The sequence below is a fragment of the Ranitomeya imitator genome, chromosome 5 (genome assembly GCF_032444005.1).
Source record: "Ranitomeya imitator isolate aRanImi1 chromosome 5, aRanImi1.pri, whole genome shotgun sequence".
NCBI lineage: Eukaryota > Metazoa > Chordata > Amphibia > Anura > Dendrobatidae > Ranitomeya > Ranitomeya imitator.
This window is the reverse complement of record NC_091286.1, coordinates 562,793,275-562,817,037: the sequence shown is the minus strand read 5'-3', so window position 1 is coordinate 562,817,037 and position 23,763 is coordinate 562,793,275. Positions and strand designations below refer to the sequence as shown.

The 23,763-nt window shown below is 43.1% G+C and overlaps 1 protein-coding gene across 1 annotated transcript in view; it reads left to right on the top strand.

The window, feature by feature from the left end:
• MYO7B (myosin VIIB) overlaps window positions 1-18,880 on the top strand; it is a 258,153-nt gene extending 239,273 nt beyond the window's left edge. The window contains exons 45-48 of the mRNA XM_069727694.1: window positions 8,030-8,146; window positions 9,479-9,562; window positions 10,913-11,032; window positions 17,316-18,880. Coding sequence (XP_069583795.1) covers window positions 8,030-8,146; window positions 9,479-9,562; window positions 10,913-11,032; window positions 17,316-17,393 — 399 coding nt within the window. The 3' untranslated portion in view covers window positions 17,394-18,880. The remainder of the gene's footprint in view (window positions 1-8,029; window positions 8,147-9,478; window positions 9,563-10,912; window positions 11,033-17,315) is intronic.
• Window positions 18,881-23,763: the final 4,883 nt, after the last annotated feature.

The window sequence follows — 23,763 nt, the reverse complement described above, 5'->3', positions numbered from 1 at the left end:
CCGCTCTATCTATAGAGAGCTGTGTCTGTAACCACACATCCAACACTGACTGCCAGCTTGCTCAGAAGTAGAACTGGCTGTCAGTTAGTGACAGGGGAGTGGTTACAGCCACCGCTCCCTATACACAGAGCAGTGACTATAGCCATGCCGATGCCACCCCCATAACTGAAACCTCAACGCTGCTGGGAAGAATAAAAATAATTTCTTCCCGGCAGCAAGGTTCTAAATGCGGGTGCCAGACAGGTTTACAAAGCTATTAACCTGCAGATTAACTCCATATCTGCAGGTTAATAGTGTTATTTTACATGACAGGTTCCTTTACAGCTTCCATCTCCTAGGCAGTGTTGTGAATTCAGCTTTTGGGCTCCCTCCGGTGGTTGTAGAGGGTAATGCAGTTGTGCCTGGACTGCAGGAGTAGACAGGTGTATCTACTAATTGCAAAACTGACTGGGGTATGTAGCTTTGCAGGATCCTTTAGTCAGTGCCAGTTGTCCATTGTTCTGGAAGGATTCACTTCCCTGCTGGTCTCTCCAGTTTGCTGTGCTTTTCTACAAAGATAAGTCCTGGCTTGGTTTTTGCTGTTCACCTGCTGTGGACTTAATAGTTCTGTGCATTTTCATGGTTTTGTCTTGTCCAGCTTAGTCTGTGAAGGATTTTTTGCAGCCTAGCTATTTCTCTGGAGATGCAGATATACCCCCCATGTCTTTAGTCAGATGTGGTGATCCGTATTTTCTGCGGTGGATATTTTCTAGTGTTTTTATACTGACCGCATAGTACTCTGTTCTATTCTTTCTTTTTAGCTAGTATGGCCTCCTATGCTAAAATCTGATTTCATATCTGCGTATGTTATTTCCCTCTCCTCTCACAGTCAATATTTGTGGGGGGCTATCTATCCTTTGGGGATTTTCTCTGAGGCAAGATAGGTTTCCTGTTTCTGTCTTTAGGGGTAGTTAGATCTTAGGCTGTGCCGAGGGGTCTAGGGAATGTTAGGTACCCCCCACGGCTACTTCTAGTTGCGCTGCTAGGTTCAGGGTTTGCGGTCAGTACAGGGACCACCTTCTCCAGAGTCCGTCTCATGCTGCTCCTAGGCCACCAGATCATAACAGTACAACTGGCCAACAATGAGTTAATTGCATCTCAGAAGAAGGGCGGGAAGCTTTTGAGCCATTTTTTTTTTCCTTAGCCTGTTTGGTATTTTCCTCCCTCTTTACCTCTGGGTGGCTACGGAGTCTAGTATTAACATGAATGTTCAGGAGTTAGTTTCTCGGGTGGATCAGCTTGCTGCTAGGGTACAGAGTATTTCAGATTTCATTGTTCAAACTCCTGCCTTAGAACCTAAGATTCCCACTCCTGATTTATTCTTTGGTGACAGATCCAAATTTTTGAGTTTCAAAAATAACTGTAAACTGTTTTTTGCATTAAGACCCCAGTCTTCTGGTGATCCTTTTCAGCAGGTTAAAATCATCATATCTCTGCTGCGTGGTGACCCATAGGATTGGGCATTTTCCCTGGAATCTGGCAATCCTGCTTTGCTTAATGTTGATTCGTTCTTTCAGGCATTGGGGTTGTTGTATGATGAGCCTAATTCTGTGGATCAGGCTGAGAAAATCTTGTTAGCCCTGTGTCAAGGTCAAGAAGCGGCAGAATTGTATTGCCAGAAATTTAGAAAATGGTCTGTACTGACTAAATTGAATGAGGATGCCTTGGCGGCAATTTTCAGAAAGGGTCTTTCTGAATCCGTTAAAGATGCTGGTCTGAGTGATTCTATGTCTCTGGCCATTCAGATTGATCGGCGCTTGCGCGAGCGCAGAGTTGTGCACACTGTGGCGTTGCCCTCTGAGCGGAGCCCTGAGCCTATGCAGTGTGATAGGATTTTGTCTAGAGCTGAACGTCAAACATTCAGGCGTCAGAATAGGTTGTGTTTTTACTGCGGCGATTCTGCTCATGTTATTTCTGATTGCCCTAAGCGTACTAAGAGAATCGCTAGTTCTGTTGCCATCAGTACTATACAACCTAAATTTCTGTTATCCGTGACCTTGATCTGCTCATTATCATCATTTTCTGTCATGGCATTTGTGGATTCAGGCGCCGCTCTGAACTTAATGGACTTAGAATTTGCCAGACGTTGTGGTTTTCCCTTGCAGCCTTTGCAGAACCCTATTCCTTTGAGGGGCATTGAAGCTACACCGTTGGCTACAAATAAACCTCAGTTTTGGACACAGCTGACCATGCGCATGGCGCCAGCCCATCAGGAAGATTGTCGTTTTCTGGTGTTGCATAATTTGCATGATGATATTGTGCTGGGTTTTCCATGGTTGCAGCTACATAATCCGGTGTTAGATTGGAAATCCATGTCTGTGACTAGTTGGGGTTGTCAGGGGGTTCATGATCAGGTTCCTTTGATGTCAATTTCCTCTTCCCCCTCTTCTGAAGTTCCTGAATTTTTGTCTGACTTCCAAGATGTATTCAATGAGCCCAAATCCAGTTCCCTTCCACCGCATAGGGACTGTGATTGTGCTATTGACTTGATTCCAGGTTGTAAGTTCCCTAAGGGCCGACTTTTCAACCTGTCTGTGCCTGAACATACCGCCATGCGGAGCTATATTAAGGAATCTTTGGAGAAAGGGCATATTCGGCCATCTTCTTCACCGTTGGGAGCGGGGTTCTTTTTTGTTGCCAAGAAGGATGGCTCCTTGAGACCCTGTATTGATTATCGCCTCTTGAATAAGATCACGGTTAAATTTCAATACCCCTTGCCTTTGCTTACTGATTTGTTTGCTAGGATTAAGGGGTCTAGCTGGTTTACTAAGATTGACCTTCGAGGGGCATATAATCTTATTCGTATCAAGCAGGGTGACGCATGGAAAACTGCATTTAATACGCCCGAAGGCCATTTTGAATACCTTGTGATGCCATTCGGACTCTCTAATGCCCCATCTGTGTTCCAATCCTTCATGCATGATATCTTACGGAGTTATCTTGATAAATTCATGGTTGTATATTTGGATGATATTTTGATTTTTTCCAATGATTGGGAGTCTCATGTGAAACAGGTCAGGATGGTATTTCAGATCCTCCGTAATAATGCTTTATTTGTGAAGGGGTCAAAGTGCCTCTTTGGAGTGCAGAAGGTTTCTTTTTTGGGTTTCATTTTTTCTCCCTCATCTATAGAAATGGATCCGGTTAAGGTTCAGGCCATTCATGATTGGATTCAGCCCACATCTGTGAAGAGCCTTCAGAAATTCTTGGGCTTTGCTAATTTTTATCGTCGTTTCATTACCAACTTCTCCAGTGTGGTTAAACCTCTAACCGATTTGACCAAGAAGGGCGCTGATGTGACGAATTGGTCCTCCGCGGCTGTTTCTGCCTTTCAGGAGCTTAAACGCCGATTTACTTCTGCCCCTGTGTTGCGTCAGCCAGATGTTTCTCTTCCATTTCAGGTTGAGGTTGACGCGTCTGAGATTGGGGCAGGGGCCGTTTTGTCTCAGAGGAATTCTGATGGTTCCTTGATGAAACCGTGTGCCTTCTTTTCTCGGAAGTTTTCGCCTGCGGAACGCAATTATGATGTCGGCAATCGGGAGTTGTTGGCTATGAAGTGGGCATTTGAGGAGTGGCGACATTGGCTTGAGGGGGCCAAGCACCGTATTGTGGTCCTGACCGATCATAAGAATCTGATTTACCTCGAGTCTGCCAAACGGCTGAATCCTAGACAGGCTCGATGGTCCCTGTTTTTCTCCCGTTTTGATTTTGTGGTCTCGTACATTCCTGGTACTAAGAATGTTAAGGCGGATGCCCTCTCTAGGAGTTTTTTTCCTGATTCCCCTGGGGTTCTTGAGCCGGTCAGCATTTTGAAGGAAGGGGTGATTCTTTCTGCCATCTCCCCTGATTTGCGACGGGTTCTTCAGGAATTTCAGGCTGATAAGCCTGACCGCTGTCCTGTGGGGAAACTGTTTGTTCCTGATAGATGGACTAGTAAAGTGATTTCTGAGGTTCATTGTTCTGTGTTGGCTGGCCATCCTGGGATTTTTGGTACCAGAGATTTGGTTAGTAGGTCCTTTTGGTCGCCTTCTTTGTCACGGGATGTGCGTTCTTTTGTGCAGTCCTGTGGGATTTGTGCGCGGGCTAAGCCTTGCTGTTCCCGCGCTAGTGGGTTGCTTTTGCCATTGCCGGTCCCTGAGAGACCTTGGACACATATTTCTATGGATTTTATTTCCGATCTTCCTGTTTCCCAAAGAATGTCGGTTATCTGGGTTGTCTGTGACCGATTTTCTAAGATGGTTCATTTGGTACCTTTGCCTAAATTGCCTTCTTCTTCTGATTTGGTTCCGTTGTTTTTTCAGCATGTGGTGCGTTTGCATGGCATTCCGGAGAATATTGTGTCCGACAGAGGTTCCCAGTTTGTTTCCAGGTTTTGGCGGGCCTTTTGTGCCAAGCTGGGCATTGATTTGTCTTTTTCCTCTGCATTTCATCCTCAGACAAATGGCCAGACTGAGCGAACTAATCAGACCTTGGAGACCTATTTGAGATGCTTTGTGTCTGCTGATCAGGATGATTGGGTGGCTTTTTTGCCATTGGCCGAGTTTGCCCTTAATAATCGGGCAAGTTCGGCTACTTTGGTTTCGCCTTTTTTTTGTAATTTTGGTTTTCATCCTCGTTTTTCTTCTGGGCAGGTTGAGCCTTCTGACCTTCCTGGTGTGGATTCTGTGGTCGACAGGTTGCAGCAGATTTGGGCTTATGTGGTGGACAATTTGGTGCTGTCTCAGGAGGAGGCTCAGCGTTTTGCTAACCGTCGTCGGTGTGTTGGTTCCCGGCTTCGGGTTTGTGATCTGGTTTGGTTATCTTCCCGTCATGTTCCTATGAAGGTTTCTTCCCCTAAGTTTAAGCCTCGATTTATTGGTCTTTATAGGATTTCTGAGATTATTAATCCAGTGTCCTTTCGCCTGGCGCTTCCAGCCTCTTTTGCTATTCATAATGTCTTCCATAGATCTTTGTTGCGGAAATATGTGGAGCCCGTTGTTCCCTCTGTTGATCCTCCGGCCCCTGTATTGGTCGATGGGGAGTTGGAATATGTTGTTGAGAAGATTTTGGATTCCCGTTTTTCGAGGCGGAAGCTTCAGTACCTTGTCAAGTGGAAGGGTTATGGCCAGGAGGATAATTCTTGGGTTTCTGCCTCTGATGTCCATGCCGTTGATTTGGTTCGTGCCTTTCATGGGTAGCACGGTGGCGCAGTGGTTAGCACAGCAGCCTTGCAGCGCTGGGGTCCTGGGTTCTAATCCCACCCAGGACAACATCTGCAAAGATTTTGTATGTTCTCTCCGTGTTTGCGTGGGTTTCCTCCGGGTACTCCGGTTTCCTCCCACATTCCAAAGACATACTGATAGGGATTCTAGCTTGTGAGCCCCAATGGGGACAGTGATGATAATGTGTGCAAAACTGTAAAGCGCTGCGGAATATGTTAGTGCTATATAAAAATAAAGATTATTATTATTATTATTATTTCATCGGGCTCATCCTGATCGGCCTGGGGGCTCTGGTGAGGGTTCGGTGACCCCTCCTCAAGAAGGGGGTACTGTTGTGAATTCAGCTTTTGGGCTCCCTCCGGTGGTTGTAGAGGGTAATGCAGTTGTGCCTGGACTGCAGGAGTGGACAGGTGTATCTACTAATTGCAAAACTGACTGGGGTATATAGCTTTGCAGGATCCTTTAGTCAGTGCCAGTTGTCCATTGTTCTGGAAGGATTCACTTCCCTGCTGGTCTCTCCAGTTTGCTGTGCTTTTCTACAAAGATAAGTCCTGGCTTGGTTTTTGCTGTTCACCTGCTGTGGACTTAATAGTTCTGTGCATTTTCATGGTTTTGTCTTGTCCAGCTTAGTCTGTGAAGGATTTTTTTGCAGCCTAGCTATTTCTCTGGAGATGCAGATATACCCCCCATGTCTTTAGTCAGATGTGGTGATCCGTATTTTCTGCGGTGGATATTTTCTTGTTTTTATACTGACCGCATAGTACTCTGTTCTATTCTTTCTTTTTAGCTAGTATGGCCTCCTATGCTAAAATCTGATTTCATATCTGCGTATGTTATTTCCCTCTCCTCTCACAGTCAATATTTGTGGGGGGGCTATCTATCCTTTGGGGATTTTCTCTGAGGCAAGATAGGTTTCCTGTTTCTGTCTTTAGGGGTAGTTAGATCTTAGGCTGTGCCGAGGGGTCTAGGGAGTGTTAGGTACCCCCACGGCTACTTCTAGTTGCGCTGCTAGGTTCAGGGTTTGCGGTCAGTACATGGACCACCTTCTCCAGAGTCCGTCTCATGCTGCTCCTAGGCCACCAGATCATAACAAGGCAGCCAGTGTGGAGAGAAGGGGCAGCACAGCAGAGCTGACAGCACTGTGAGAAGATATCTGCAAATGTGTTTGTAGTGAGACAAGGTTCAACTCTGCTGTGCTGTGTTCTAATTTCACTGCAGAGCTGTGTGATTATGAGCGCAAACTGTCAGTCATTAGATGTGTCACACTGTCAACTCACCCTCTTCATTTAATATAAGCACTGGAGGCAGATTTCAGAGAGATGCATGTTCGGCCCAGAGATCTTAACAGCTCATTTACACATGAGAAAAACATGGATTACTCTGGAATGAGACATAGGATAGCAAATATTAAGTTATCATTTTATCCATCTTTCTATGACCTACATGCCTTTATAGATGGCTTAGTAGGGCTTATCCTACTGACAGATTCCCTTTCAAGGTCTATTGATCAAGCTACTTATTTGTCGAGGATTTCATCTTTTATGCAGGTAGAAATTATTGTTGACAGCACATCACCACAATGAAAAGACAACCAATGATCATTTGTAAGAAATACGATAATTGTGAAATGATAATGAAAGTGAACAATCGCCAACCAACTTGCGTATATATCATCATATATATAAAGCTGAGTTTATGTATGTGTGTGTATGTATGTATCAATCCACACCCACTCCACATAGCCCCACCCACTCCGCATAGCCACACTCACTCCACATGCAAAACCCCTGTAGTTTACTTAGCAAAATCCTGATGAGGGGTTCGCTTTGAAATGATTTATAGCGACAGTCCTTGAAAGTAGTAGGGATCGATTTGTAATCCCCATGCTTTTCTCATGGTCAACATTACATGGCTTGTTCAAGAGTTGGAACTGCTAAAAATCTGTTCATCTTTGCACCGGAAGGAAAAATCAAAAATGTTGTTTATGAAAAGACTCTTGAATGAGTTGAAAATAAAATACTATCAATACTTGGGTAATCATTTAGTTAATTTGTGTTGCAAATCTGTAGTGTTGAGTATATGATGTGAAATGTTTTTATGTGCAATATAATCATTATAATTTCTTATAACTAACCACAGTTAGTTACTATGCCTGGGTAACGCCGGGCTCTTCAGCTAGTTGCCTATATTGTTGGTTGTCGATCGTTGTGGGCAGTTTGCTGGACAGTGCAATAGGACCCATATTTACATGGTTTCCAAGAAAGAGACTATTCTACTGTAAGTTAACGAGACTATTCTAAGTCCCCATCACCTTTGTCTTATTTCTATACATTTGTAATAGTGTGCATTCCCAAACTGTGGTTTCTGCACCATGTACATGGTCTTCATCAAACCCTATTCAACTAAATATGGCAGTCTCAGAAAGTTCAGCAACAAATCTGGGATGTTTAAATTCAACCACACTGGTAGCAGTAACTTTGGCACTCAGAGAGTTCAATGGCCAAGAGCATAATGCTAGATACTATCGGATAATTTTATCATGGAATTTACACCTTTTTTGTCTTTTTTGTGCAAACCTATTTAGACGTTTTCATATTTCATGCTGCTCTCATTACTTTTAAAAACTGGGTATGCTATAATCTGGAAGTGGCTAGCAATGCAAATAAGATCTAAATCAGATTTATGAAATGTGACTTTTTAAAAAATAATAAAGATTTTCTTTTCTTGTAGCATTGTTTTCCTATTTATTGGGGATGTGGCACACTGAAAATGTATTATTTTGTTTGTAGAACATAATAGCTTCTTACAATAAACATGAGAAGAAAACTGTGGAAGAAGCTAAGATCGCATTTCTGAGGCATATTAGCAGATGGCCAACATTTGGCTCTGCATTCTTCGAGGTGAAGGTGAGTGGTGTTTTTTACTAGAATAAGATTAGTGTCGAGGCGCACAGAGGCATGCGCACTAGTCAGATGCTCTGACTCTGGTTTGCCGATCTTGATGGCGGGACGTGCTGGATTCACATGCTCCTGAGTCATTAACCTCTTAACCCCTGAAGGTATTTTCGTTTTTGCGTTTTCGTTTTTTGCTCCCTTCCTTCGCAGAGCCATATCTTTTTTATTTTTCGGTCAATATGGCCATGTAAGGGCTTGTTTTTTGAGGGATGAGTTGTACTTTTGAGTGACACCTTTGATTTTAACATATCATGTACTGGAAAACAGGAAAAAATTACCAAGTGCCGTGAAATTGCAAAAAAAGTGCAATCCCACAGTTGTTTTTTTGTCTTACCATGTTCACTAAATGCTAAAACTGACCTGCCATTATGATTCTCCAGGTCACTATGAGTTCATAGACACCAGACATGTCTAGGTTCTTTTTTATTTAAGTGGTGAAAAAAAATTCCCAAATTTGTTAAACAAATAATAAATTGCGCCATTTTTCGATACCCGTACCATTTTTCGTGATTTTGGGATGGGTGAGGGCTTATTTTTTGCGTGCCGAGCTGACATTTTTAATGATACTATTTTGGTGCAGATACGATCTTTTGATTGCCTATTATTGCATTTTAATGCAATGTTGCGGCGACCAAAAAAAGAAATCCTGGCGTTTTGACTTTTTTTCTTGTTACACCGTTTAACAATTGGGATAATTATTTTTTTATATTGATAGATTCTGAACGCGGCAATACAATATGTGTATGTTTGATTTTTTTTTATTATTATTTTGAATGGGGCGAAAGGGGGGTGATTTGAACTTTTATTTTTTTATTGATTTACTTTTGGCATGCTTCAATAGTCCCCATGGGAGACTAGAAGTTGCCATAACCAATCGGTTCTGCTACATACAGGCGATGATCAGATCGCCTGTATGTAGCAGAAATGCTATAATCTCAGGTTGCACATGAATTTAATTATTTAGCAAAGTGTTTTACTGCAGAATTATTCCATAATTCTGGTGAAAATACTTTGATGAATCAGGGCTTATGAGACTATGAGTACTTCATTTTTTCTTTAAAGAAAGTTGGATTGCTTTAAACACATTAAAATGAAGGTTGTTTTGTTTGTCTGTATCTAATAGTGTTGCATAGTTTAGTCTATATTATTTTATACATTTCTATGTACTATAATGTATATACTTATCATTGGCTTTTCATATACTACCATATTAGTATTACTATATCTATTGTAAGGACAGCAACATTTTTGGGTTCCATGTTGTAATCTAGCTTTGCCTTCCAGCAATCATCTGATCCTTCATTGCCTGATATTGTACTCATTGCAATAAACAAGCATGGGGTATCCTTATTTCATCCCAAGACGAAGGTAAGAAATTGTTGCTTCCAGGAAACTAACGATACTCTAATCATTCCTACATCTAGAAACTAATCCAGGTGCACTGGAGTGTGGAGTTAAAAAAGTAACCTGTGCATCGTCCTATTACTGTCCACATCCACCCGGCACCTACCCAGCATGATAATAATACATCCCAAGTCAGAAAACTTTCCTTATACCTATAGAGGACCTGAAACACGCTAGGGGTGCAGTTGCAGTGTCAGTGGTCGCCATGCCAGGCTGCCCCTGATTGAGTAGGGACCACCTGTAGATGTTGCCATGACGTGGCAATAAGCTTATCCATTTTAATCAAAATGTTAAATAGTTATTCTAAGAAAAAAGCAAGGTATCCCCTATCCTCAGGATAGGTGTTAACATGCTGATTGCTGTGCATCCTAGTAGTCTGACTTCCAGGCAATCAATAGGTTATTCCTGATAGCTTGCTAATTGCTGGGTGTCTGACCGGCTGGGCCCCAGCAATCCTGAGATCTGGACTATGGATCTGCAAGTATGTTGCTCCGCAGCACTGTCTTGAATGGAAAGACAATACACATCATTGACCTTCCTTCATTGTCTATAGTATTGACAGAAAAAGCACGCTCTACTTTTTCCGGCAGTCAACTTGAGACAAAATTGAGGCGAGGTTGAGCATGTGTCCCTCTGTCTGCTCTATACAAGGTGAGGCTGCTCAGCCACATTGTCAGGGTTCTAGAGCACTGACCTCGGGACCGCTGCAGTAGCTTAACCCCAGTGATCAGTGAGCTGTCCCCTATTCTACGGATAAGAGAACTTTTTTTATTTTGTTTTGTTTTTGATTTAAGTGGTGGGAATCTTTTAATTAAAAACACCATATTTGATTTTGTAAATTTGTTTAGCAGATGTAGATTAAAAGATTTGTCCACTACCCTTCCCCTTGTAAAATAATAACACCTATACTCACCTCCAGCGGTGTCTGTACTGGCTCTCCCAGGGATCGCGTGACACAATGTCACGCGATCCCAGGAACCAATCAGCACTGACTTCACTCTCCCCACCTTTACTGCTGATTGGCCTTGGCTGTAGGAATCGCGACACATAACAATGTCATGTGATTCCCAGAAAAACCAGTGCTGGCATGACTGGAATGGACCCGGCACTGGAGAAGAGTGTAGCCTTTATTATGTTACAAGGGGGAAGCACAGGAATTGAGAAAGGGTTGTCTAAGTAGCGGACAAGCCCTTGAATGTATGGCAACTATACATATACAAATAGAAGTAAAACATTTGAAAAAGGAAACATATTTGTACAGTTTTTATGGAGCAGTGTTAAGGCTTGTAGGTGACCATTTTTCTGTCCACATAGGAGTTGCTTGTTAACCATCCTCTAAATAAAATCTCTCGCTGGAACAGCGGAAATACATATTTTCAGATGACAACTGGGAACCTGGTACGAGATAACAAGATCCTATGCGAGACTTCATTGGTAAGTGCAACTTCTGTGTGAATTGCATATAAGAATAACCTTCATGTTGACAAAGATTCACCCAAAAGGTCAAAACAATTGCAGGAAGGGTCTTAAGCGGCATACAGCCATAACAGAGAAGAGGACTTTAAATTGCTGGCAAACAAGCTACTGGACAATGAAAGGTGCAATGTATGCTGGAAAGTGAGGGAAAGCATGCTCCTGCACCTATAGTGCTGATAAAATACTATTTTTCCTACCTTTCATCTAAGAGTCATACTTTTTTTTCATTAACATAGCTGCATGAAGGCTTGTTTTCTGCAGGACAAGTTGTAGTTTTAAATGACACTTTTAATTTCACTATACAATGTACTGGATAGTACAAAACAATTGCAAAGAAAAGTGCAGTGAAATTGCAAAAAACAAAACACAATTCTGTTCTTAATTTTACGTTTTTTTTTTCCGACATTCAATTGTGCCTTAAATATGCCTATTTAATTCTCCAGTAGGCTTACTGTAATACCAAACGTGTGCAATCTATTTTAGTATTTAGTAATAAGGAGAAATTCAGAAATTGGCAAAACAAAAAATAAAATAAATTGATTTATGGTGCAATTTTTGAAACCCATATCTTTTTCTTATTTGAGGGCTGAATTTTTGCATGGTGAGCTGATGTTTTTATCAGTACCATTTTAATTAACATGCAATATTTTGATTGGTTTTTATTGCATTTTTGGGAAGAAGTGCAGCAGCCAAAAAACAAAAATTATTGCAATTTGTTTTTGTTTTTTTCTTGCCAAAATTACTGTTATTGTGAACAGTTAACACATACCCTTTGTATTTTAGGCAAAAAAAAACTCTCTCTCTCAAAAAAGGGGAACACTAAGGGAGAACTAAAATCCCAAATCATAGATATCAATGAATGAAATATTCCATTTGTAAATCTTTATTCATTACATAGTGGAATGTGTTGAGAACAATAAAACCTAAAAATTATCAACGTAAATCACAACTAATATCCCACAGAGGTCTGGAGTTGGAATGATGCTCAAAATCAAAGTGGAAAATGAAGTTACAGGCTGATCCAACTTCAGTGGAAATGCCTCAAGAGAAGGAAATGATTCTCAGTAGTGTGTGTGGCCTCCACATGCCTGAATGACCTCCCTACAATGCCTGGGCATGCTCCAGATGAGGCGGCGGATGGTCTCCTGAGGGATCTCCTCCCAGACCTGGACTAAAGCATCCGCCAACTCCTGGACAGTCTGTTGTGCAACGTGACGTTGGTGGATGGTGCGAGACATGATGTCCCAGATATGTTCAACCAGATTCAGGTCTGGGGAACGGGCGGGCCAGTCCATAGCATTAATGCCTTCATCTTGCAGGAACTGCTGACACACTACAGCCACATGAGATCTGGCATTGTCCTGCATCAGGAGAACCCAGGGCCAACCGCACCAGCATATAGTCTCACAAGGGGTCTGAGGATCTCATCTCGGTACCTAATGGCAGTCAGGCTACCTCTGGCGAGCACATGGAGGGCTGTGCAGCCCTCCAAAGAAATGCCACCCCACACCATTACTGACCCACTGCCAAACTGGTCATGCTGAAGGATGTTGCAGGCAGCAGATCGCTCTCCATGGCGTCTCCAGACTGTGTCACGTCTGTCACATGTGCTCAGTGTGAACCTGCTTTCATCTGTGAAGAGAACAGGTTGCCAGTGGCGAATTTGCCAATCCTGGTGTTCTGTGGCAAATGCCAAGCATCCTGCACGGTGTTGGGCTGTGAGCACAACCCCCATCTGTGGACGTCAGGCACTCAGACCATCCTCATGGAGTCGACACATGCACATCTGTGGCATGCTGGAGGTCATTTTGCAGGGCTCTGGCAGTGCTCCTCCTGTTCCTTCTTGCACAAAGGCTGAGGTAGCGGTCCTGCTGCTGGGTTGGTGCCCTCCTATGGCCCCCTCCATGTCTCCTGGTGTACTGGCCTGTCTCCTGGTAGCGTCTCCAGCCTCTGGACACTATGCTGACAGACACAGCAAACCTTCTTGCCACAGCTCGCATTGATGTGCCATCCTGGATGAGCTGCACTACCTGAGCCACTTGAGTGGGTTGTAGAGTCCGTCTCAGTCTCATTCTACCATGAGTGTGAAAGCACAACCAACATTCAAAAGTGACCAAACCATCAGCCAGAAATCATTGGTACTGAGATGTGGTCTGTGGTCCACACCTGCAGAACCACTCCTTTATTGAGTGTGTCTCGATAATTGGCAATAATTTCCATCTGCTGTCTATTCCATTTGTCCAACAGCATGTGAAATTGATTATCAATCAGTGCTGCTTCCTAAGTGGACAGTTTGATTTCACAGAAGTCTGATTAACTTGGAGTTATATTCTGTTGTTTAAGTGTTCCCTTTATTTTTTTTGAGCAGTGTATGCACTTGGGGACACTTTCACTTGGGGACACTTTCACTTTTCCCAATTTTTCAGACTGACTGACCTTCATTTCTTAAAGTAATGATGGCCACTCGTTTTTTTTTTACTTAGCTGCTTTTTTCTTGCCATAATACAAATTCTAACAGTTTGTGCAGTAGGACTATCAGCTGTGTATCCACCAGACTTCTGCACAACACAACTGATGGTCCCAACCCCATTTAAAAGGCAAGAAATCCCACTTATTAAACCTGACAGGGCACAGCTGTGAAGTGAAAACCATTCCCGGTGACTACCTCTTGAAGCTCATCAAGAGAATGCCAAGAGTGTGCAAAGCAGTCATCAAAGCAAAAGGTGGCTACTTTGAAGAACCTAGAATATAAGACATAATTTCAGTTGTTTCACACTTTTTTGTTAAGTATATAATTCCACATGTGTGAAATTTCATTGAATCTATTCTTCCCTCTACCCATGAAATGTTCCCTGTCCCATTGGCTGCAAGACAACCTCAAAGGATGATCGATCCTCCCCCATGCTTAATGGTCAGTGAGATGTTCTTTTCCTGAAATTCTGTGCCCTTTTTTCTCCACACATACCTTTGATCATTGTAGCTACAAAAGTTTATTTTAACCTCACTGGTCCACAGGATTTGTTTCCAACATGCATTAGGCATGTTTAGATGTTCTTTTGAAAACGTCTGATGCTGAATTTCATGGTGAGGACACAGGAGAGGTCTCATTGAAATTTATCTTGACCTCCACTGTTCCTGTTAACTGACATTTCTTAATAACATTTCAAACTGAGGAAATGGCAACTAGAAAACACTTTGCTATCATCTGATAGCCTTCTCCTACTTTGGTGGCCTCCACCATTTTTATTTTCAGAGTGTTAGGCAGCTGCTTAGAAGAATCCGTGGCTGTTGTTTTTTTGGCACAAGGTTGGAGGAGGCTGGGTGTTTAATAAAGCTGGGAAATTTGCATTACTTGGCCTACTAACGAAGATAGTGAACAAGCCATAACCCTAATACCCTAATTAAGGTCTGAAACCTTGGTCAAAGTTATCTGAGAACACAAATCTCCAAAGGTGCCTAAACGTTTGCATCGGCCCATTTTCCTTTTTGTAATTTTTAAAATGTAAAAAATGACAATATATTTATGATTTTTTTTTGCCTAAAATACAAAGGAAATGTGTCATCTTTAACTTTAGGCTTTTAAGAGATCATTTAATCTTAAACTTGCTTAACTGTTCACAATAAGAGTCATTTTTACCAAAGGTGCCCAAACTTTTACATGTCACTGTAGATACTGCAATACATTGACACCATGTTGTGTCATGGAGAAGGCAATAGAAGTCAGAAACTGGGCTTCTGAAATGTCAGAGATTGAAAGTGCATTGATTGTAGCTCAGCACCAATAGCTACTGTTACATTCAGATGCCTTCTATATAATACAGCCCGCATCTGCCTGATATGTTGCGGGCCCAGGGATGTACATGTACTTTACATTTCAGGGTTAAACAGTTCAAGACCAGAATATTTTCACCCATTAATGAACAGTCACACTTTTTTTTATCATGCATGCAGTTGTGAGCTTTTTTTAATTATTGCATTATTCTAGTAATTGTTGCTTCTTTATTTTCGTTATACATGGGCCTAATTTTTATACTTATATTTTCTATTTTTTTCCTGATATCAGGAGAAATTGTAAAAAAGAGGAAGCCCTTGTTTTTCACATATTTCTACTTTTTTAAACCATGGAAGGCTAATAAAAATACGTTGTGAATTTCTTTCCTTTTTCTATAATTATTTTTACACTTCATATGGTGGGGCTGGAAGCTGCGGTTTGACCTGCAGTGTTTTTTGTTTTATTTTTTTACTTTGTTTTCTCAAAGTTTGAGATGGTGTTAAACTATCGGCATTCTCCATATTGTAGGGATTGTATGCACTCAGGTGCATCAGGTGGAAGACAGGATTCACGTTCCTTTCAACGTCCATATGGGTTTATTTGCTTCATAACCCCGGAAGCACCAACAGAAAGGAAAAACAGCCTTTAGGGCAGGCAAAAACAAGGCATCAGTGTCCATAGCACAGTCCTCTAGCTCCTCCGGGAGCTCTATGGGAGTTCCTGCTCTCCCAAGACACCAACAGCCACTAACTGACATAGCCAGGTCACATGACCCTGGCCTCACACAGGTCCTGGGAGGATCCTGATCCGTCAGGCCTGTGGGTACACAGGCTGGGGTAATGTCCAGCACTCAGGCCCGGTCTGGAGCCACGTACACAGGAAGACTTCTCCCTCTCTGCACACAAACCATGGAGGTCTCCACACCTCCAGCCACAGAGGAGGTAGCTGGGTAGTCAGACCCTCCCATTTCTCATAGTTACCTGCAACCAGGACCCAGGTGCACTAAACTACATCTTAGTGCTCACGTGCAGTAAAGCAAAATACTCCGGGTTACATCGCAGGGAGCAGCCATCTCTGCGACACATACCTCCCATTGACTACACGGCCATTAGCCTCCTTACAGTATGTAGTCCATACATGTCTGCCAGCCAATTTACCTGGATATTTTTTTTAACCCACCCATGACTTGTATTTCTCAATAACTTGTTTGGAGATTTCTTTGGTCTTCATGGTGTTTGGTTAGTGGTGTCTCTTGATTAATGGAGTTGCAGCCTCTGTGGCCTTTCAGATAAGGTAAAGTGTATATACTGACCAACCATATAACCCTTAGATTGCACACAGGGGGACTTCCTGTCACTAAGCATGTGACTTATGAAGGGAACTGCTTGCACCAGAAAGTTTTAGGGCCTTCATCGCAAAAGGAGTGAACACATATGTACATGACAAATTTGAGTTATCCCATAAATTGAGTTTATGCCTATATTTTTTCTTACTTCACCAACTTAGACTATTTAGTGCTGATGCATCACACACAAATTGGATTTCAAAATAATTTAAAGGGAACCTGTCTTCAGCTTTGGCAGGTATGAGATACGGCCACCACCTTTCAGGGCTGATATACAGCTTTAAATAATGCTGTATATTTGCCCCCAACCTGTAAGAGAAACAAATAACTTTTATCATACTTATCTGTGGGGTGGTCTGGTCGGAGGGGTGTCACTGGTCTTGGTCCGGCACCTCCCATCTTCATACGATCGCCTTCCTCCTTCTTGCTTCATGTGGATGACGCGTCTCTGCATCATCCACACAGGCTCCTCGGCACCGCGTTCCTGCGCAGGCGTACTTATCTGCCCTGCACATGTGACATGGCTCTTTGACCTTTCCCACCGCCTGCACACTGCAGTACTTTGCTGTGCCCTCAACACAACAGAGAAGTACCAAGACCAGCGACACCCATCGGACTGGACTGCCCCGCAGGTGAGTATAATAAAAGTTATTTTCTTCTCTTGCAGGTCGGGTTGGGGGCAAATATACAGCATTATAGAATGCTGTATATCAGCCCCGAAAGGTGATGGCCGTATGTCATATCGGCCAAAACTGGTGACAGGTTCCCTTTAAACACAGGTTGTAATGTAACAAAATAAGTAAAAATCCAGGGGGTGAATACTTTTGCAAACCATTGTAAATGAAATATATTTAACCCCAATAATAAGACCCGAACCCTCCTATCTGCAGCATCCACAATGCATCTTCTGATTAGTACTCCCCCATGTCTTCATTCCTGCATTTTGCATCAACTTAATGATGATGGAACAGCAGAGGGGATGCTGCAGGCAACAGGAGGTCTGCAGAGCTCTGGTCCAGAAGTCACAGGTTACAAATGTGGCCTCTAATCCAAGGTCATGCAAATCGTATTTGCTCAACTATAATTCTATACAAATGTTTTTCATTCCTATTATTATTCTACAGGGCTATAAGATGGACGACCTTCTGACATCATACATCAGTTATTTCCTGACAATGCAGCAAAAAACAGCCAATCCATAGTGCATCCGATAAAGGACATTTGTAGACGCCATCTTTACTTCCAGCCGATCTGTGCCTGATGTAGTCATAATAATAAAACACATTTAATGGATTCCGAATGAACAATCCAGCAAAGGCTCAAGTCACTGCCTAGTATCTTCATCTACTTCACTTTTGCTGAACATGCAGATTTTGGTGCCTTGTGCGTTATTTTCATAAGTATGTAATGTCATTGTCTTACATCATGGACCTTGGACTTACACATGGAATTCTTAATACACCCGACAATTGCCTGGAAAAAGAGGGGGCGCTTGCTTCTGTCACCCCAAGGTGATATGTGAAAATAATTAATGACGTAATGTGAAAGGGGTTAACACAATGCAAGTAACTGCAATGCTCACAGCTTCTAATACTTCATCTATGTTGCACCGATTGTATCAGGGACACATAGAAGCCAGTGCAGCAATGTACATGTCTTATATCAATGTCTTGCTTTTCTTTTAATTACTCCCTACACGGCAAGTAACGTCTCTATAACTGAGATCTATCAAACAACTTCAGGTCTTATAAATGGCATTTCAGAGATCAACTTTAATACCAAAAAAGTTGGGACGCTGTATAAAAAAGCAATGATTTGCAAATATCTCTTGTAGCCATATTTTATTCACCACATAGAACACATCAGAAGGTGAAAGTTAGACATTTTACTGTAATATTTGAAAAAAAAAAACTAATTAGAAAATATTTATGAAATGAAAAATCCATGAAGATCCATGACCGTTGAGAAGCCATTCCCAGACATTTAAAGCCTCTTATAAAGAGAAGAGGTGATGCTACACAATGGCAGCCAGAGCTCTGACCCCACTTTTTTGAGATGTGTCACTACCATCAATTTCTAAATGAGATAATATTTTCAAATGAAATGAAAAATGGTCTAATCTTCACTTTTTGATCTGTGATCTTTGTTCTGTTGTGAATATAATACGGCTAGAAAGGATTTCCCAATTTTTGTATTCTTGTTTTCATTACATTTTTCACAAATTTTTTGAATATAAAAGGAAGACATGAAAAACAAGTATTGTGTGTACTTCATCTGCTAGTAACGCACCCCAAGATGTGCTGTATATACATTCATTGCTTCATGGCATTAGATGTTGCATTAGGTGTAAATGACTCCTTATTTTTCCGGGAATTCCGCATCCTGTGCTATTGTGAATCCACATAGAGCCGAGCATCCATCATAAAAAGGACGTTTTATGTATACCGTCTGTGACTTGTACACACCGCTGTGCTATCACATGCCAAGTTCTTGTTTACCGTTCTGGTGCCTTTATCACTTATGTGAGATAAAGATACAGACTTGGCGAAATGTCAGGTACATGGGATGAAATGGCAGTGAAATGGATGAATTTGTTCAAATGTATTTTATATGACAACAAAATGACTAAACTTCACATAAACCTGGATTCTCATTGTGTTTAGTGTCCTAATGTAACCCTAATAAAGAATTTAATGACTGATCCTGTGTAATTTGCTTAATATGTGCATATATAAATATGGATCTATAGATCTCCCTGACCTGTTCACCTTCTGAGAAGCTCCTGCCTTGAGTCGAGTCCAGTGTCGGACTGGGGTGGTGCAAGGACCCACCAGTAGCATTGACTTTGGGGGGACCACTTTTCACCTGCATGCAAATATTGCATTACCCTAAATCACAAATCTACCTATATCTCTATAGAATAATAAACTGGGCAGTGTGGTTAATGAATGCTAAGATGCTGTTTTTTTTCTGTATAGAGTGAATCAAGTGAATTATGCCAAGTACTACCCATACAATGGGGTTGGAAGCCCAGATCTACACAGGGGCCCACCGGGGGATTCCCCTTCTCCCCTATGGGCCAGTACGAGCCTGGTCAGGTCTATTTAATTAATGTTAGATATGTAAATGATACCAGTTGTACATTAAATGAAAAATAAAAGTAGGGTGTAAACTGTATTACAGCAAACAGGGCTTAAGATGGTGACCAGTGATGAGCAAACGTGCTGGGATAAGGTGTTATCTGAGCATGCTCGGGTGCTAACCAAGTGTCTTCGGCGTGCTCGAAAAATGTTTGAGTCTCCACGGCTGCATGTCTTGTGGCTGTTCGACAGCAGCAACACATGCAGGGATTTTCTAACAAACAGGTAATCCCTGCACGTGTTTCAGCTGTATAACAGCCTCCAGGACGGGAACACATTATACAAGCACACTGAAGACACTCGGTTAGCACCCGAGCACACTTGGAGAACACGCACATCACTAATGGTGACCAATATGATCACTAATGTGCCCTAAGTTTTGCAAATTGAGTCAAGAAATTAACCTGTTTGTTCCCATTTGCAACCATTCAGCCGCCAAAGTGGGAAGCGATATCTACAGTTAGGGCCAGAAATATTTGGACAGTGACACAAGTTTTGTTATTTTAGCTGTTTACAAAAACATGTTCAGAAATAAAATTATATATGTAATATGGGCTGAAAGTGCACACTCCCAGCTGCAATATGATAGTTTCCACATCCAAATCGGAGAAAGGGTTTAGGAATCATAGCTCTGTAATGCATAGCGTCCTCTTTTTCAAGGGACCAAAAGTAATTGGACAATGGACTCTAAGGGCTGCAATTAACTCTGAAGGCGTCTCCCTCGTTAACCTGTAATCAATGAAGTAGTTAAAAGGTCAGGGGTGGATTCCAGGTGTGTGGTTTTGCATTTGGAAGCTGTTGCTGTAAGGAGACAACATGGGGTCAAAGGAACTCTCAATTGAGGTGAAGCAGAACATCCTGAGGCTGAAAAAAAAGAAAAAATCCATCAGAGAGATAGCAGACATGCTTGGAGTAGCAAAATCAACAGTTGGGTACATTCTGAGAAAAAAGGAATTGACTGGTGAGCTTGGGAACTCAAAAAGGCCTGGGCGTCCACGGATGACAACAGTGGTGGATGATCGCCGCATACTTAATTTGGTGAAGAAGAACCCGTTCACAACATCAACTGAAGTCCAGAACACTCTCAGTGAAGTAGGTGTATCTGTCTCTAAGTCAACAGTAAAGAGAAAACTCCATGACAGTAAATACAAAGGGTTCACATCTAGATGCAAACCATTCATCAATACCAAAAATAGACAGGCCAGAGTTAAATTTGCAGAAAAACACCTCAAGAAGCCAGCTCAGTTCTGGAAAAGTATTCTATGGACAGATGAGACAAAGATCAACCTGTACCAGAATGATGGGAAGAAAAAAGTTTGGAGAAGAAAGGGAACGGCACATGATCCAAGGCACACCACATCCTCTGTAAAACATGGTGGAGGCAACGTGATGGCATGGGCATGCATGGCTTTCAATGGCACTGGGTCACTTGTGTTTATTGATGACATAAGAGCAGACAAGAGTAGCCGGATGAATTCTGAAGTGTACCGGGATATACTTTCAGTCCAGATTCAGCCAAATGCTGCAAAGTTGATTGGATGGCGCTTCATAGTACAGATGGACAATGACCCCAAGCATACAGCCAAAGCTACCCAGGAGTTCATGAGTGCCAAAAAGTGGAACATTCTGCAATGGCCAAGTCAATCTCCAGATCTAAACCCAATTGAGCATGCATTTCACTTGCTCAAATCCAGACTTAAGACGGAAAGACCCACAAACAAGCAAGACCTGAAGGCTGTGGCTGTCAAGGCCTGGCAAAGCATTAAGAAGGAGGAAACCCAGCGTTTGGTGATGTCCATGGGTTCCAGACTTAAGGCAGTGATTGCCTCCAAAGGATTTGCAACAAAATATTGAAAATAAAAATATTTTGTTTGGGTTATGTTTATTTGTCCAATTACTTTTGACCTCCTAAAATGTGGAGTGTTTGTAAAGAAATGTGTACAATTCCTACATTTTCTATCAGATATTTTTGTTCAACCCTTCAAATTAAACGTTACAATCTGCACTTGAATTCTGTTGTAGAGGTTTCATTTCAAATCCAATGTGGTGGCATGCAGAGCCCAACTCGCGAAAATTGTGTCACTGTCCAAATATTTCTGGCCCTAACTGTAGCTAATAGTGGTTATATTTTTATACGTACAAGGTATTTGCAGCGCCCCAGAGACCTGGTCGTTGCAGTAATGTCGCTCTGCCGCTAAGGGGAGTGATGGTACGTCTGATGGCACTAAAGGAGTTCATCTGACCATTTATCACCAGCACACAGTACACTTCACACTCCGGCCACTAGGTTTTTTTTTATTTACTAGGCCACTCCTCACACTGGTAAAACTAGGGGTTGGATAGGAAGTTAGACAGAAGCTGACTGGGTTTTGTTCAGGCAACATCCCGTGGCTGGGTGTGTTACGGGGGGAAGATTCAGGGGGGTCCCTGTCAGGCGTGGGAACCTGGCAGGCACCTAGCGACAAGGATAGAACGTTACGGAGCCGCGCCTGCGCTATCTGCGGTGGCATCCAAAGAAAGGACACGAAACGAAGGATATTGTGGACAGTGAGAAACGAGATCAAAGCACAAAGGAGAGTCAGTAGGAGTCGTGCCCGGAGAACGGCAACATCCTACTGAGGCGCGTAGCCAGTGGCCGGAACACTGAGGAAGTAACTGACTCTAGGCCTTACTTTAAATACCGCAGGACAGTTAAAGGGAACCTGTCACCCCGTTTTTTGAGATTGAGCTATAAATACTGTTAAATAGGGCCTGCGCTGTGTGTTCCTATAGTGTATGTAGTGTACCCCGATTCCCCACCTATGCTGAGAAATAACTTACCAAAGTCGCCGTTTTCGCCTGTCAATCAGGCTGGTCAGGTCGGGAGGGCGTGGTGACATCGCTGGTTCTTCCTCAGCTTTACGTTGGTGGCGTAGTGGCGTAGTGGTGAACAAGCAGCGCGCGATCTGCGTTGTCATCCCTTTCGTCGGTGGGGGCGGCCATCTTCCTGGGGCCGCGCGTGCGCAGATCGAGTGCTCTGCTGCACGGGGCTTCAGGAAAATGGCCGCGGGATGCCGCGTGTGCGCATTAGAGATCGCGGCGGCCATTTTCCCAAAGCCGAGATGCAAACTCGGCTTTGGGAAAACGGCAGCCGCGATCTCTAATGCGCACGCGCGGCATCCCGCGGCCATTTTCCTGAAGCCCCGTGCAGCAGAGCACTCGATCTGCGCACGCGCGGCCCCAGGAAGATGGCCGCCCCCACCGACGAAAGGGATGACAACGCAGATCGCGCGCTGCTTGTTCACCACTACGCCACTACGCCACCAACGTAAAGCTGAGGAAGAACCAGCGATGTCACCACGCCCTCCCGACCTGACCAGCCTGATTGACAGGCGAAAACGGCGACTTTGGTAAGTTATTTCTCAGCATAGGTGGGGAATCGGGGTACACTACATACACTATAGGAACACACAGCGCAGGCCCTATTTAACAGTATTTATAGCTCAATCTCAAAAAACGGGGTGACAGGTTCCCTTTAATTATAGGTTGGCTGTCTACCTTACATCACCTAAGCAGGCATAGGGGGCAATGAGTGGAGAGGGGCATCTCTAGGGACCCGGAAGAGCTCCGAGCCTTCCCGTCAAACGGGTGCGTCCTAGCCATAACAAACCTGGGGGACGGAGAATAGAAAGAACGAGAAAGAACTAGAAAGAACTGGAACGAACGAGAATAGAAGTTGTGAGGACTATCCCGAATGCTCAGCAGGGAAGCACTACAACTCACAGGCGCTAGTGGTAGGCAACAATTTCCACCTGCAAAGGGAACTCTGGATGTGCCTTCGGGCTGGCCGGTCTCAGACAGCCCTGTTAACTGTGCTCTGGATTGAGGATCCTGAAGCCTTCAGTAAAGAGGTAAAGAGACTGCAACCCTGTGTCCTCGTTATTGACTGCACCTCACACCATCGCCATCTACATTATCGGGAAGCCCTGAAGACACACTTCGCCTGTGGGAAGGTATACCATCTAGCTGCCATTCCATCACCCCAGCGGACCCCTAAGCATCGTCGGTCACCCTGACCGAATACCACAGGTGGCGTCACGAACCCTTGACAAACCACCATCACCCCTTTTATTGGACGCCCCTTAGCAGGGTCACGGACCGGGTCCAGCCACCGTGACAACCCTAGAACTGAGACAGAGAGGACCGGTACCGAGTAACCTGTGGCCCTGTGTCTGGGGGCGCTCCATATTATAGTAGTAATATTCTTGTAGATAGAAGGGAATATGATAGCAGTTATATTTATGCTCATAGGAGGACAGTATTATAGTTTTTATATTCTTATACATAGAAAGGAGTATGATAGTTATATTAATGCTTACAGGAAGACAGTAAATTGGGACTGCCATGTAACAGTTATATTTTAATACATTGGGGCTGTATTATATTAGCATCA